The sequence below is a fragment of the Cynara cardunculus genome (assembly GCF_001531365.2).
Source record: "Cynara cardunculus var. scolymus isolate 2C chromosome LG 11, CcrdV1, whole genome shotgun sequence".
Classification (NCBI taxonomy): Eukaryota; Viridiplantae; Streptophyta; class Magnoliopsida; order Asterales; family Asteraceae; genus Cynara; species Cynara cardunculus.
The window spans coordinates 7,441,619-7,454,572 of NC_037538.1; the positions used below are offsets into that span (position 1 = coordinate 7,441,619).

Consider the following 12,954-nt stretch of genomic DNA (forward strand, 5'->3'; position numbering starts at 1 on the left):
ATGTGTGTGTGTAAGCATTATGATATCTCCCATTGTTTCAAATACTCACAACTCCCTCTTTCTATTAATTACTATATACTTTTCTTGTATGTATAAGTTTATATCTATTTGTGTATATTGCTTAGGGACACTCACTTTTCTGGTCAAACTTTAGTCAAACACTAAATAAATACCATGGTCAAAAGTATCATGAGGTCTTGGGTTCAAATCCAAGGAGAAATAAAAATTCTCTTGTGGTCACAGAGGTTCAAATACGGTGACTCTGGACTATCTATAAAGCAGGTGGTCACCCTGAGATTAGTCGGCTCGCATATCAGGTTGGATTTACAGTTTAATAAAAAAAAAATACCATATATAGAGGGAGAAAGGGTTGAGTTCAGGTAAAAATTCTAAATCTCGTGGGAACCCTAGGGACCCATCTAAACCGTCTATTGTCTTTTGATCCAAGGGTGTTCGTCGCATCAAGGCAATTCATTCTTTTGGTTTTTTTTGTATCCGGACACAACGGGATCGATTTTAATTGTGAACGGTATATTAACATTTCATTTTAAGTAAACTATATATGTTGATGTATATGTTAACCTTTTTATTTGAGGTATGATTAGTTAGTGTAATATGTATGTTAATATGCATTATCTTATGTTAAGGCATGTTTAGCGTTTTCATGTTAACTTTGGGATTAATTAACGTAAGTTAAAACATATGTTGACGCGTGAGATCAAGGATGGTAATTTATGTCAACCTTCCACCTCCCTTATAGCATCGCCACTAAAGTTGCATCTTATTACGAAATTGCCACTGCGTTTTTTTAGGCGTTGGATTTTTGAATATATTTCATCCGACACTGACATGTTGTGCAAGTACCCTTAAAGATTTCATGACAAGTTTAATGTTCATGCTAAAGTTATATGCATGTTCAGTGTTTATCATGTTAGTGTAAGTTGAAGATTGTGAAAGTTAATTAAGATATGTTAAAGGTTCATCTCTCCTACATTCATGCCATTGAAGCTCCACTTAATTACAATAATGACATCGAGTTGAGTAAAGTCTTTCAATAAAAAAATTATCCAAACGGTTCTCACAAAAAGTTACATGCAATATGTGAGTGTGTGTGTGTACCCACATGCTTAATGATGAAATATCCAAGGAAAATGAAATAATACCAGTACGATATGTGTTAAGCTGTTAATAATCACGTGCTTTCCAAATTAAGCACGGTTTATAGTTTTTGTATGGATATATACGAAAAGGTATTTAATATTGTGTTGGATATAACTTCTAACAATAGAAATCACTTAAAGAAAACAATGTGATTAGGTTACAATTTTTTGTTCTTATTTGGATAGATGATCATATATTAAAAACAATGAGACACGTGTTTACCAAAACAAACCTCTCAGTAAACTAATAGAACATAGTATGATATCGTTTAAGGGGTTGTTTGGCAGTTGCTGAATGATTTGATGTAGAATGATTAAGTGGTCAGAATGATTAAGATGCTCTCATGATATAGTGCAAAATTATGATAATTATTTTCAATGAAATTAGAGCTATGAATAGTTAAGGGAGACCCATGATACAAAATCATTCATGAGGTTTTAGAACCATTAAAAAGCAGACCATTTTTTTAACGATTGAGAAACTGCCTCTTAATGAAACTATTATATTGTAAACAAACAACCCCTCTTTCTTTTTTTTTTTGGTAATTTTAGACTTAATGATCAACGATAAACATAAAATTAACAGACCCTTTGTTTAGTCCACTGTGGAAAGTCAAACCTAGTGACCGGCATCGAAGGCTCTTGTTACAATCATCTTGAAAAGGTAGTATTGAATCCCTAATTCGGGGTTCTTTTTATTATTTTACAACTTGAACGTCAAATAATGAAAAATGTCTTTGTTACTGATGATGACTCACATGTTAGTGATTCCGACAAAGTATAAGTTACGTGGCATCGGTTCATTATTATGCCTCACATGGTTATGAAAAAGTTCATGATCTATAACGACTATAGTTAGTAGATATTATCATTCATTTTTAATGTGTACTCGTTTTTATCGTCGTTCTAAATGTTGAAGAGGGTGTCCATAAATTCGATCAAAATAACAATGTTGCTTGAATTGATGCTTATGGATTGGGGATTTATGTATTTTAGCAAAATATTTATATATATATTTTATCATTTAGAATATAGGCGAAGGATCGTGTGAGAATAGTAAGAAGATATCTGAACTTTTGATCACTTTTAACCTTATGCCCATGTACCCATAAATTACTCTTTAGAAATGAATTGATCCGATGTATCTCGGTGCAGCTCATTAGTTTTGACATTCAATCATGATTGATCCAAAGATACAAATTTCTTTTTATATTTTCACCATAACTTTCTTTCTCATATAAACCCAACAGTTAGAACATAATGATATCTAAAAATAATTCTCGAGCATTAATTTTCTTAATAATTACAATATTTTTTAGAAAATGATTTTAGTAAACGCTAAATATAGACTTAAATTTAATGGTTTATTTAACTTCTTTATTCATTGATTTTTCTGAAGTAGATATAATAATTATCTACGATAAACTCAACCTACGTATATTTTTCATCTTTATTGATGTTTGAATCTTTTGACTTCACAAAAGTGGAGTTACCAAGGGTATTATTGGGTCTCGTCTGGTTTGAAGGAATAGAATGAATTTAGTGGGATTTGTATTTTGAATTCATTTCAATCCTATGTTTGGTTTGTTGGATTGTCTGGATTTGAAATAATAGGATTTAGTTGAAATCCTTCAAACATAAGATTTTAAAATCCTTAGGAAGTGCTCGGGATTTCACGGGATTTCGTAGGATTGTATGCAATAAGGTTTTAAAAAATATTAAAAACATTTGTTTTGTAATAATCAATTAATAAAAAATGTAATTCAATTATTTTTATAATTATTTATAATTTTTTAATAAATAATGAAATCCAATTCCATTTCAAATCCTATAAACCAAGCACACCAATAGTTTCAAGTGAGGTAAAGTTTTATGAAAATGTTTTTCCATTTAAGATGAGTGATGATAAACATGGTTCAAACTCAGAAAGTTTAAGCTCTCTGAATTTCTTTGACGGTGTTTTTGTTCCAACTAATAACTCTTCTAATCCATCGTCCTATGACGATGATAATAGGGATCGACCTTTAACCTGGAACTTTAGTCAAATTAGTGGTGTTATTTCCTTTGATAGCTAAAATATAGTTGTCAGTCTGCCAACTCTGAGTAGCTCTGACTTGGCGAACAGGGACCAGAGTGTCGTTAATAGTGAGATTTCTGAAAATAGAGGTGTAAGTGGTGCTCGTGTTACAGTTCCCCTCTTGAGGGTGTTTTTCCTCGTAATACTATTAATACCTCATCTAATTCGGTTAGGAATCTAGTAAATTTTAAGTATGCCTTGAAAGTTTGACGACTTCATTGTACAAGGAAAAGTCAAATATGGGTTGGAGAAGGTTGTTAATTATTCATTCTTTAATAATGAGAATTTTTGTTTTGTTTCAAATATGAATAAGTCTGTTGGACAGAAAAACTATTTTGATCTATATAAAGACTCTAATTGGGTTACTGCCATGAACAATGAATGAAGGCCTTATATAGAAATGAACCTGTGTTATTACTGATCTTCCACCATGAAAAAAAGCCTATATGATGCAAATGGATTTATAAGATTCAAATATAAATCTACTGGTGAGATAGAGTGATTAAAGCCAAATTTGTTGCTAAAGGTCATAGTTAAAAAGACATTCTCTCCTAAAGATGGTTACTGTTAGATGTGTCATTGCTTTATTTGTTCGAAATAATTGGGATTTGTGTCAACTTGTACACAATGCATTTTTGTATGGGAGTTTGGATGAAGAAGTTTATACGAGTCTGCCTCATGGATATTTCTGTTTTTGTGATTTCATACAACCTTGCGAAATCCCGTGAAATCTCGAGCACCCTCCTAAGAATCAAAATCCTATGTTTGTAGAATTTCAATTAAATCCTAAAATTTCAAATCTAGACGGTCCAACAAACCAAACATGTGATAGAAATGGATCTGAAATTCAAAATCCCCCAAATTCAATCCATTCTATTCCCACAAAACAAACAGGAAATTAGGGTTTTATGTTAGGTTTGTTTGTATTTGTAAGTTGTATGTGTTAGAAATAAAATGGGGTATTAAATTTGTAGACAATCGTAGTGGGGAAGGCTAAGAAGATGGAGGTAGGATAGGACCTTTAGTTTAGGTCTTTAGGCTTTTTATTTATCTTTTTCTTTTTTGAAAATATTTTTCATAAACAATATTAGAATATCCATTTTTTTATTTCTCTTTTTTTCAAAGAGAGCTTAACACAACTGTCAGAAGTAGAAAAAACTCGAAAAACCAAAATTTCTAATATAACATAACTATTAAGCTACGATCTACAATTTTTCTGAATATTGTTATATTAATAAATAATTTAAAAAATTCTAATTAACTTAATATATTTATAAAATAATATTTTAAGTCACAAATTTTTAAAAATACACTGTTGTAATAATAATTAAAAAATAACATTCATCAATATATGTACCGTGTACGTGGATAAGACTTACAAATCTGGTAACTTATATCATGTTATTTTGATTAAAAATCAGAATGTTACTTATTATTATAATACATAATAAATTTTATAATAAAAAAATTATGAAATTATGTTGTTATTTTGTTTTGAAAAATACAAATTATAACAAGGAAAAGGTTTTCAAAATCCATAATTAGCACTTTATTACAAAAGCCCAATGGGCTTACAAAGGCCCAATTTACAATATTTAGCATTTGTCATTTTTTTTCCTTTATATAACCATGGTACGTTTAATATGTGTGTTATTAAGGTAGACTTTGGATCATGTAATGACACTTTGTTTTCGTGAGACCTATGAGATTATTTTTTTACATTTATAATTTTACAGCAAAACCTTGTGAAGGTAAACTTCACAGTATCTTTACTGTAAAAGTTTGGTTTTTTACGTTGTAAAGTTTGAAGTGTAAGAAAATGGTCTCACAGCTCTTACGAAAACAGGCTGGTCTCACGTGAACCCAACCCTATTAAGATATAAAGATTACAAAAGGCCACCTAATTATATGTACTAAAACACAATTAATTTATTTATCAACATCGGGTAATACCGATGGAAGCAATAATCGTTGTATAAATGTTTTGTGTACGAGAATTTATTTTTAGTACATATTATTGTTATCGGTATGTTTTCAATGTGATGTTTTTAAGCTATGGGATCGGGGAGTTAAGACCCTCTTGTGTCGCCAAAGCCCGAAGGCTTTGATATCGTCTTGACGACGGGAACTTCGTGAATGAAGCTCGTCTTTTTAGTCGATGAATCGTTCTCTTTGCATACATCGACTGGAAAATCGGTAACGCTTTCTCCTTCAGCTTCAGAACTAAAAAGAACAACGTTCGGTAACTCACAAGAAGGGCGTATATCGCGAACAAATCCCACCACTTAGAGTGACTCAACGGCAATCGGAACAACTTTGTTATTACATCCGCTCCCGTGATTTTCGGGTCTCCTGGTGCTAATCCGTCGAATACCAAACCGATCAAATCATTCTTGTATCCTCCCTACATTTTAGTTCCCAATCCGTAGTTAAAATAAATCGATCAAATATTCTGGCACAATTGTTATTTGTAACTCGTAAGTACCTGTATCGCCCACGATCCGTAGTTTATATACGATACGGGGTATCGCCAAAACGGTTTCGGAAGATCGGGAAGTTGGCGAAAGAAACCGGAGGTCATCATCATGATTCCCTACATTGTGTAAAATAGCTCAAAAATTATAAGCGTATTGTAAACGATAAAAGCTCATAGTTGTATCGCTCGGGTGTAATCTTACTAGAACGCCAGCCCCGGTTACGAGCCCCATCAAGAAATTGGGAACGAGAGATGCAACAATCATCATACAGCTCTCGATCACTGCAATCGAGCCGAAGAGGTTGAGACAATAGAAAGCGTATCGAGAGAATCCGTGATTGAACTTGACCATGTTCCAAGTGATCGTTCCAGTGAGAAGGGAAACCGCAACCAAGAACGGGAACGAAGATAGGAAGTTCGACAATATAAACACCGCACACCCGTAGTAGCCGTTGAGTCGTTCCCGAGTAAAAATCTGTGAGCGATTGTATGTACGATCTTAAAAACCAGTCAAATTAGCACACAAAATACGTTTTACAATATGTACTCAAACTCTGGCCCGTACCACCAATCATGTGAAGACATATCATCGTTTTATTATAATATACATTTATTTTGTCTTTAATAAAATAATGATATGTTTTCAATTGATTGACGGGGACACGGATATCGGGAATCGGAGATTTTTATTTGTTTCAAACCTTCATATCTTCGATAAACGAAGGGAAGCTCCCGATGGACATGAAAGTCATAAACCCCGTTATGAAACCGCCACACGCTCCCCTCGCGATCATGGCCGTATAACTCAATCCGACATCAAAGAAGATCGTCCCAACGCATATCGATACGACCAAATAAATAATGATTCGTAACCAATAATATCCCATATCTCTCGACATGTTTACAAAAGATCGTCGAGTGAGTGTCGTAAGTTGCTTCCACCATCCTACTTGGCTCGCCGTGCTCATTCTGGTCTCGGGTCCACGCTGCAAACCAAAAATAAGGTGCGGCTAGATACATCCGAAAGGGGTTTGGGTTAGGTTCGGGTTCGAGTTCGAGTTTGGAGGAACTTACGAATGTCGACATGTGTTTCACTTTCGACCGGGATTTCGCAGCTTGTTTAGACCATTTGTATTTCTCTACTAGGGTCGTTTTGATCTCAGCTGTTGCCAAATTTTTTAAAGGGTCTGCTTCTTCTCGTCCTTCCTACAAAAACAAAACAGAAAAATAAGCAGAAACAACTGAAAACATAAACACCAACAACAAAATGAAAACAAATTAAACAGGGAAACAAACACATGTAAAATGCAACCTGTGTCTAAAATAGATAATTAAGGAGCCGTTTACTAAATGTTTATCTAGTAAGTACTTACCGGGTAATTTTCTTTATGAAATGAACATTACAAAGGTAAAAAAAACTAACAATGTAAACTTTCTGCTTAGTTATTTTAGAAATAAATAAATCAGCTTCACATCAACTAAATAAAATATGTATAAGTATTACAAATAATTAAAAAAAATACTTATATATTTGAGATGTCACATCTTAAACATAAAAAATAAGTGTTTATAAATAAGTTACCCGATACCAAGGAAAGTGTATTATTTTGTGTATGAGAATGATACTTGCGCAATGCAGCGAGATACATCTTGATTTTAATATTTCATTTTATTCTTTATCTCAGTCGATGTTGTATGGTCTTATATGATTTTAAAAAAACGATGATGTTTTTATTTTTGAATAAAATATAAATTTGAAGATATCATAAAAATTTGACAAAAATAAATTGATATTAGTATCAAACTAACTATTTAAAATTCCTATTTTTGGTATAATTTTTTAATTCAATATATTTTATTGTAATTTAATTTAGGTTTAATAACAAAACAATTTATATTTGGATTAATAATATAATTTTCTTATAAAAATAATAATTAATTATTTTGTTATAACTCAATAATTATCCTAATTATATTTTAGATTTTTTTATATTTTAAAATGAGATGTTTATCCTCTATTTGATTATATTTATATGTAGTTAGTTACACAAATTCAAACATGGAGCGTTAATAACTTTTACTTATGCATAATTTACTTGTAACCTTGAATTTTAAGTAATATGCATCAATATACAGTACTTCATGCATAAAAAATAGTTTTTAAGAGTTTTTATCAAATGCTTTATAATATAGTATAGATTTGTGCTAATTAAACCAGCATAAACGTCAAAATTCAACTGATCGAGGACTCTCATACCTTCATAAGCAACATTAAACCACGAAAAAGAAACAAATTGAAAACAAGAAAAACATACGTAAATTCTGGATGATCCTTTGAGCGTGGCCGTTACGACGTCGAAATCCGAGTTGATACAACGTAGAAAATGATCGGATGGATTTCTCTTGATTGGACATGGGAACCCCGATTCCGCAAAAAACTGTCAAATGTTATTGGCTAAATTAAATAAGACATACGGTTATTGTCACTTAAGTCATAATGGATATATAATTGTGTCATATGAAAATTAAATATGCTTCTAATTTGTGATTGGTTGTATAATTTTTTGATAAATTATAAATTCATAAAAAAACGAAAAATAAACAGTGAGTTGTTGCAACTATATATGCAACAACCCACGCTCATTTTAGTAACAAACCTCTATAGCATCTTTTGCTTCTCCAAAGTAGACAGTTTCGCCTCCCGATAAAAGAAACAAGTCGTCAAACAACGCGAAAACTTCACTGCTCGGCTGGTGAATGGAAGAAACGACGGTTCTTCCATCACGAGCCACGCTTCTAAGAGCATGAGCCACGAAAAACGCTGATGCACTGTCAAGACCACTCGTTGGTTCGTCCAGAAACAACAAACGTGGTCTTACTAGAATTTCAAGTGCAATACTGAGTCTTTTCTTCTCCCCGCCACTTATACCCCTCAAATGCCAATTTCCGACCAACCTATCCGCACAATCCTCAAGCCCCATCTCCATTATCGTTCCCTCGATCGTATCTTGAATCTCTTCATTTGTCATTGTGGTTGGAAGCCTCAGATGGGCCGAATACGTGATTGTTTCCCTCACCGACAGGGTTCCCATTAGAACATCTTCCTGTGTCACATAAGCCTACAAAAAAATACTTTATTTTCGTCAAATTAATATCAAGTTTGAAACAAAACGATTAAAAAAAACAGAAATTTATTTACTTACGACTGCGCCATAGGTTAGTTTCTTCTTCTCCCCGTTAAGTAGAATATTTCCGGTCATCACAACATTCTTCGACAGTCTACCTATACCGATGACAATCAAAATAACACACTGAAACGACATATTTTTATTCAATTCAACAATATATATATATATATATATATATATAGGGGTGGGTTCAAATAAAAACCACTCAATTTGTAAAAACCATGAAAGCCTCATTCAACCAATTATAATTTTTCATTTTGTTCATTTTTTTTGTAATTATGAGAGGTTGATTAACCATTTTTATTGTGGAAGGTGTTAATCATGGATATTATCATCTTCATTATTTTAATTTTAGTGAAATACATGAAACAGTTTCATTAAAATTTCATTAAGTAGTATATGAAACAATTTCATAACAACATATGAAACAACTTCATCAAAAAAAGTATTATATGAAACAATTTCACAAGATTAACAATTTCATGAAAAAATTTCATAAGATTAACGACGGATGAGAGTAGTTTTTACGGTTTTTACAAATTGGAGTGGTTTTCATTTGATCGCTCCTATATATATATATATATATATATATATATATATATATATAGAGAGAGAGAGAGAGATTGTTTCAAATACAACCCATCGCATTTGTACAATCAATGCAACCCAATAAATTGAGATATTTATGGAAATGATGAGAGTTCATTTATTATGATTTGAATATTTATGGAAGATGAATATGGTTCATTAATTATGATCAATACTTTATATTAGGAAACAATCAAAACTCTTATGAAATCACATATTAATCAAATGAAATGGACGGTTGAGATTGAGTTGTATTGGTTGCACAAATGTCATGCCAAATGTTGTATAATAACCAATCTATATATATATATATATATATATATATATATATATAGAGAGAGAGAGAGAGATTGTTTCAAATACAACCCATCGCATTTGTACAATCAATGCAACCCAATAAATTGAGATATTTATGGAAATGATGAGAGTTCATTTATTATGATTTGAATATTTATGGAAGATGAATATGGTTCATTAATTATGATCAATACTTTATATTAGGAAACAATCAAAACTCTTATGAAATCACATATTAATCAAATGAAATGGACGGTTGAGATTGAGTTGTATTGGTTGCACAAATGTCATGCCAAATGTTGTATAATAACCAATCTATATATATATATATATATACAATCGAAACAAATCTATTGGCCTTGTTCCAAGGACACTTCAAAAACTTTTGACTTTCCTCAATTAGTTAAAAACCAATTTATTACGTACAAGGATTTATTATATCTGCTTTTTATCGGTATATATATGTTTGATACTGAATAAAAAAATACAAAACATGCAAAATAAGACTATTAGAGAAACCTGCTAATGCATCGAGAAGTGTAGATTTGCCGGAACCAGAAGGACCCATGATAGCCATGAGTCGACCTGGTTCAGCAAATCCATTGAGACCATGGAGCAACTTCTTGGTTGGTCCATCACCCGTGCTTGGAAGCATCACCCGTAGATCTTGCCACACCAAATAAGTCGCTCGTTCCCTCATACTCATACTCGGGCCCATACTTATTCCACCACCACCATCGTCATCACGATCGCCATGTTCCGCCGTGCTACCACCACCACCACTTTTTCCGACTTCTATCTCCATATGGAGGTAGGCAAAGAATCGTTGAGTTTGAAACAAGAAAAAAGAATATTAATAGAACCAAATATGGAGATATTAATGAGGTAGGGTTCTTGAGTTCATGATTGGTGGGGTTGAGGTGTGTGGTGGCAAAAAGGTGGTGCCCCTTCATTTAAGTTGCAAGTAATGGTTGGTTGGTTGGTTGGTTGTTGCATGACTTTAAAAGACCTAAACTTCATGCTCTACAATTAAATTCACACCAATTATATATAAATCATTAATTTATACAAATTTAATATATATATATATATATATATATAGAGAGAGAGAGAGAGAGGGGAGGTTTACTTTGCAAACCACGTTATTTGTACAAACCATACAAAGTTCATTCAACCAATCATAATTTTTCATTTCGTTCTTTTATTGTAATTATGAGAGGTTGGTTAATCTTTTTTTATGGTGGAGAGTGTTAATTATTGATATTATCATCTTCAATATATTACTTTTAGAGAAATACATAAAACAGTTTAATTAAAATTTCATAATCATATATGAAACAACTACATCAAAAAAAAGTATTATATAAAACAATTTCATGAAAAAAAAATATTAGATTAAACAATGAAATCAACTGATAGGGATGGTTTGCATGGTTTATACAAATATGAATTATTTACATTTGATCAATTATTTCTCAATATATGTGTGAGAGAGTGTGTGAGTGAGAGAGAGAGGGGGTAAAAATATTATGATACATAGGATTTGTCCAGGTTTCTTTGACCAAAAGATTTTAATACATGCGTACACAACCATAGATTATATTTTAGTTTAAATATTATTTTATCTGTATCAATAACTTCTTTTCTTTTATTAATCATAAGTGTCTAAATCAGTTTACGTGTATCTTAACTAATCTCATAGTATCCTAAAGAACAGTCAGGAAAAATCTTCGATGACTTTAAAAGAACCCGAACCGATGATTTCTAAAGGAGTCCCAAAACTCAAAACCTTATTTGATTGTTGAAATCATTGAAAACGATTGAGATCGATGTTAACACCGGTCTCGTTGAATTGATTAATTATGGTTTTTTTTATCTCATACCGTTCATTCATATTAATTAATTCGATTAAATTATAAAAAAAAACTAATGCAATTAATATAATTATAAAAATGTAAGTATACGATAAATGAACTTTATATTGAAAAAAAAGTTGAATACCGGCAACGACAATCAGCCTCACAAAAGTATAGAACTCGACCCCAAGAACATCAATGTAAGGGTCATTAATTTTTTGGCACATTCAACGGCTGAAACTAACTGGGATGTTGAGGATTAAACCTGAGACATGTCTTCTATTTAGGTAAAGTCACCTCATCTATTTAGCAACTGAACTATACATCAACAGACAATAAAAAAATTATTGTTTGTATGTCAAGTTATATTTTCTTTTAATAACAGGAAAAGAAAAATGAAAATATAATTAAAAGAAATTTCGAATTTATTTTATTCGATCCATAAAAAAATCTCCGTAAAAACGACGTATGCGAGATAACTTTTTAACACATTCATGAAAATGAAGTTTCAAGTTTGCGCATAAGTTTGTATGTCAGGTCATGTTCACCTTTCAAATATACGAGATTATGAAGCCGCATCTCAAATAAAAATGCTATCATTTGTCATTTTTCATACTTATTTTTTAAATATTTTTTTAAATTTTAAAATTACACTTTATATATTTATAATTATTTTACGTGTTGTTTTATACTCTTATCACATTAATATACATAATTATGTAGTAACTAACATACGTTCTAGTTTTAACAAGTTACATAATCGTCTCACCAATGCCTTCGAAATAAGCCGAATATTGAATATTTTTTATTTAATTATATTGTTATATCATGTATGCTACGAAAAAAAATATTTTTAATACTTATACTTTATACGCTTGTAGTTAATTATGTAATTTATGGTATGTCCCTTTGTCTTTTTATTCTTTGGTTTACACTTTTATCACATTAACATACATAATTGTATATTAACTAAAATACGTTTTTAATTTAAAAAATTACACCATTATAAATCGTCTCGTCAATATCTTCAAAATGAGCTCAATACTGAATACTTTTTTATTTGATTATATTATTATATGATAAATATTACAAAAAAAAAAAATTAACACTTACACTTTATACCATTATATTTATTTAACTTTTGAGTATGTCCCTTGTTTTTTCATTTTTCGTTTTACACTTTTATCATATTAAGATACATAATCGTATATTAATTAAAATATGTAAAGTTTGGCCTCACGTGAACCATTAGATCATTAGCTTATAAAGTTGATCAATGAACATAAATTGGTCTTACGGGTCTCATGAAAAA

The 12,954-nt window shown here is 31.1% G+C and overlaps 1 protein-coding gene across 2 annotated transcripts; it reads right to left on the reverse strand.

Moving 5' to 3' along the window:
• Window positions 1–5,148: 5,148 nt before the first annotated feature.
• On the reverse strand, window positions 5,149–10,591 carry LOC112521386 (ABC transporter G family member 15-like). 2 transcript variants are annotated; one of them, XM_025130214.1, is made up of 9 exons: window positions 10,306–10,591; window positions 8,917–8,996; window positions 8,371–8,832; window positions 8,029–8,151; window positions 6,788–6,919; window positions 6,415–6,699; window positions 5,916–6,188; window positions 5,723–5,830; window positions 5,149–5,641 (listed from the first exon to the last, which is right to left on the reverse strand). In XM_025130214.1, exons 1-9 carry the CDS (start codon window positions 10,589–10,591, stop codon window positions 5,291–5,293), a joined length of 2,100 nt encoding a protein of 699 aa, XP_024985982.1. In that variant the 3' UTR covers window positions 5,149–5,290. The 2 variants fall into 2 exon arrangements, with proteins under 2 accessions (XP_024985982.1, XP_024985983.1); XM_025130215.1 differs by having other exon boundaries at window positions 6,788–6,903; window positions 8,016–8,151; window positions 10,306–10,537.
• Window positions 10,592–12,954: the final 2,363 nt, after the last annotated feature.

Excerpts from the sequence above, each read along its gene's own strand:
- LOC112521386 (XM_025130214.1), bottom strand. The coding sequence starts at position 10,591 with ATGGAGATAGAAGTCGGAAAAAGTGGTGGTGGTGGTAGCACGGCGGAA. Across the intron at positions 8,152-8,370 it reads AAGCAAAAGATGCTATAGAG|TTTTTTGCGGAATCGGGGTT; the intron begins GTTTGTTACTAA and ends AACATTTGACAG. Across the intron at positions 5,642-5,722 it reads ACGGATCGTGGGCGATACAG|GGAGGATACAAGAATGATTT; the intron begins GTACTTACGAGT and ends ACTAAAATGTAG.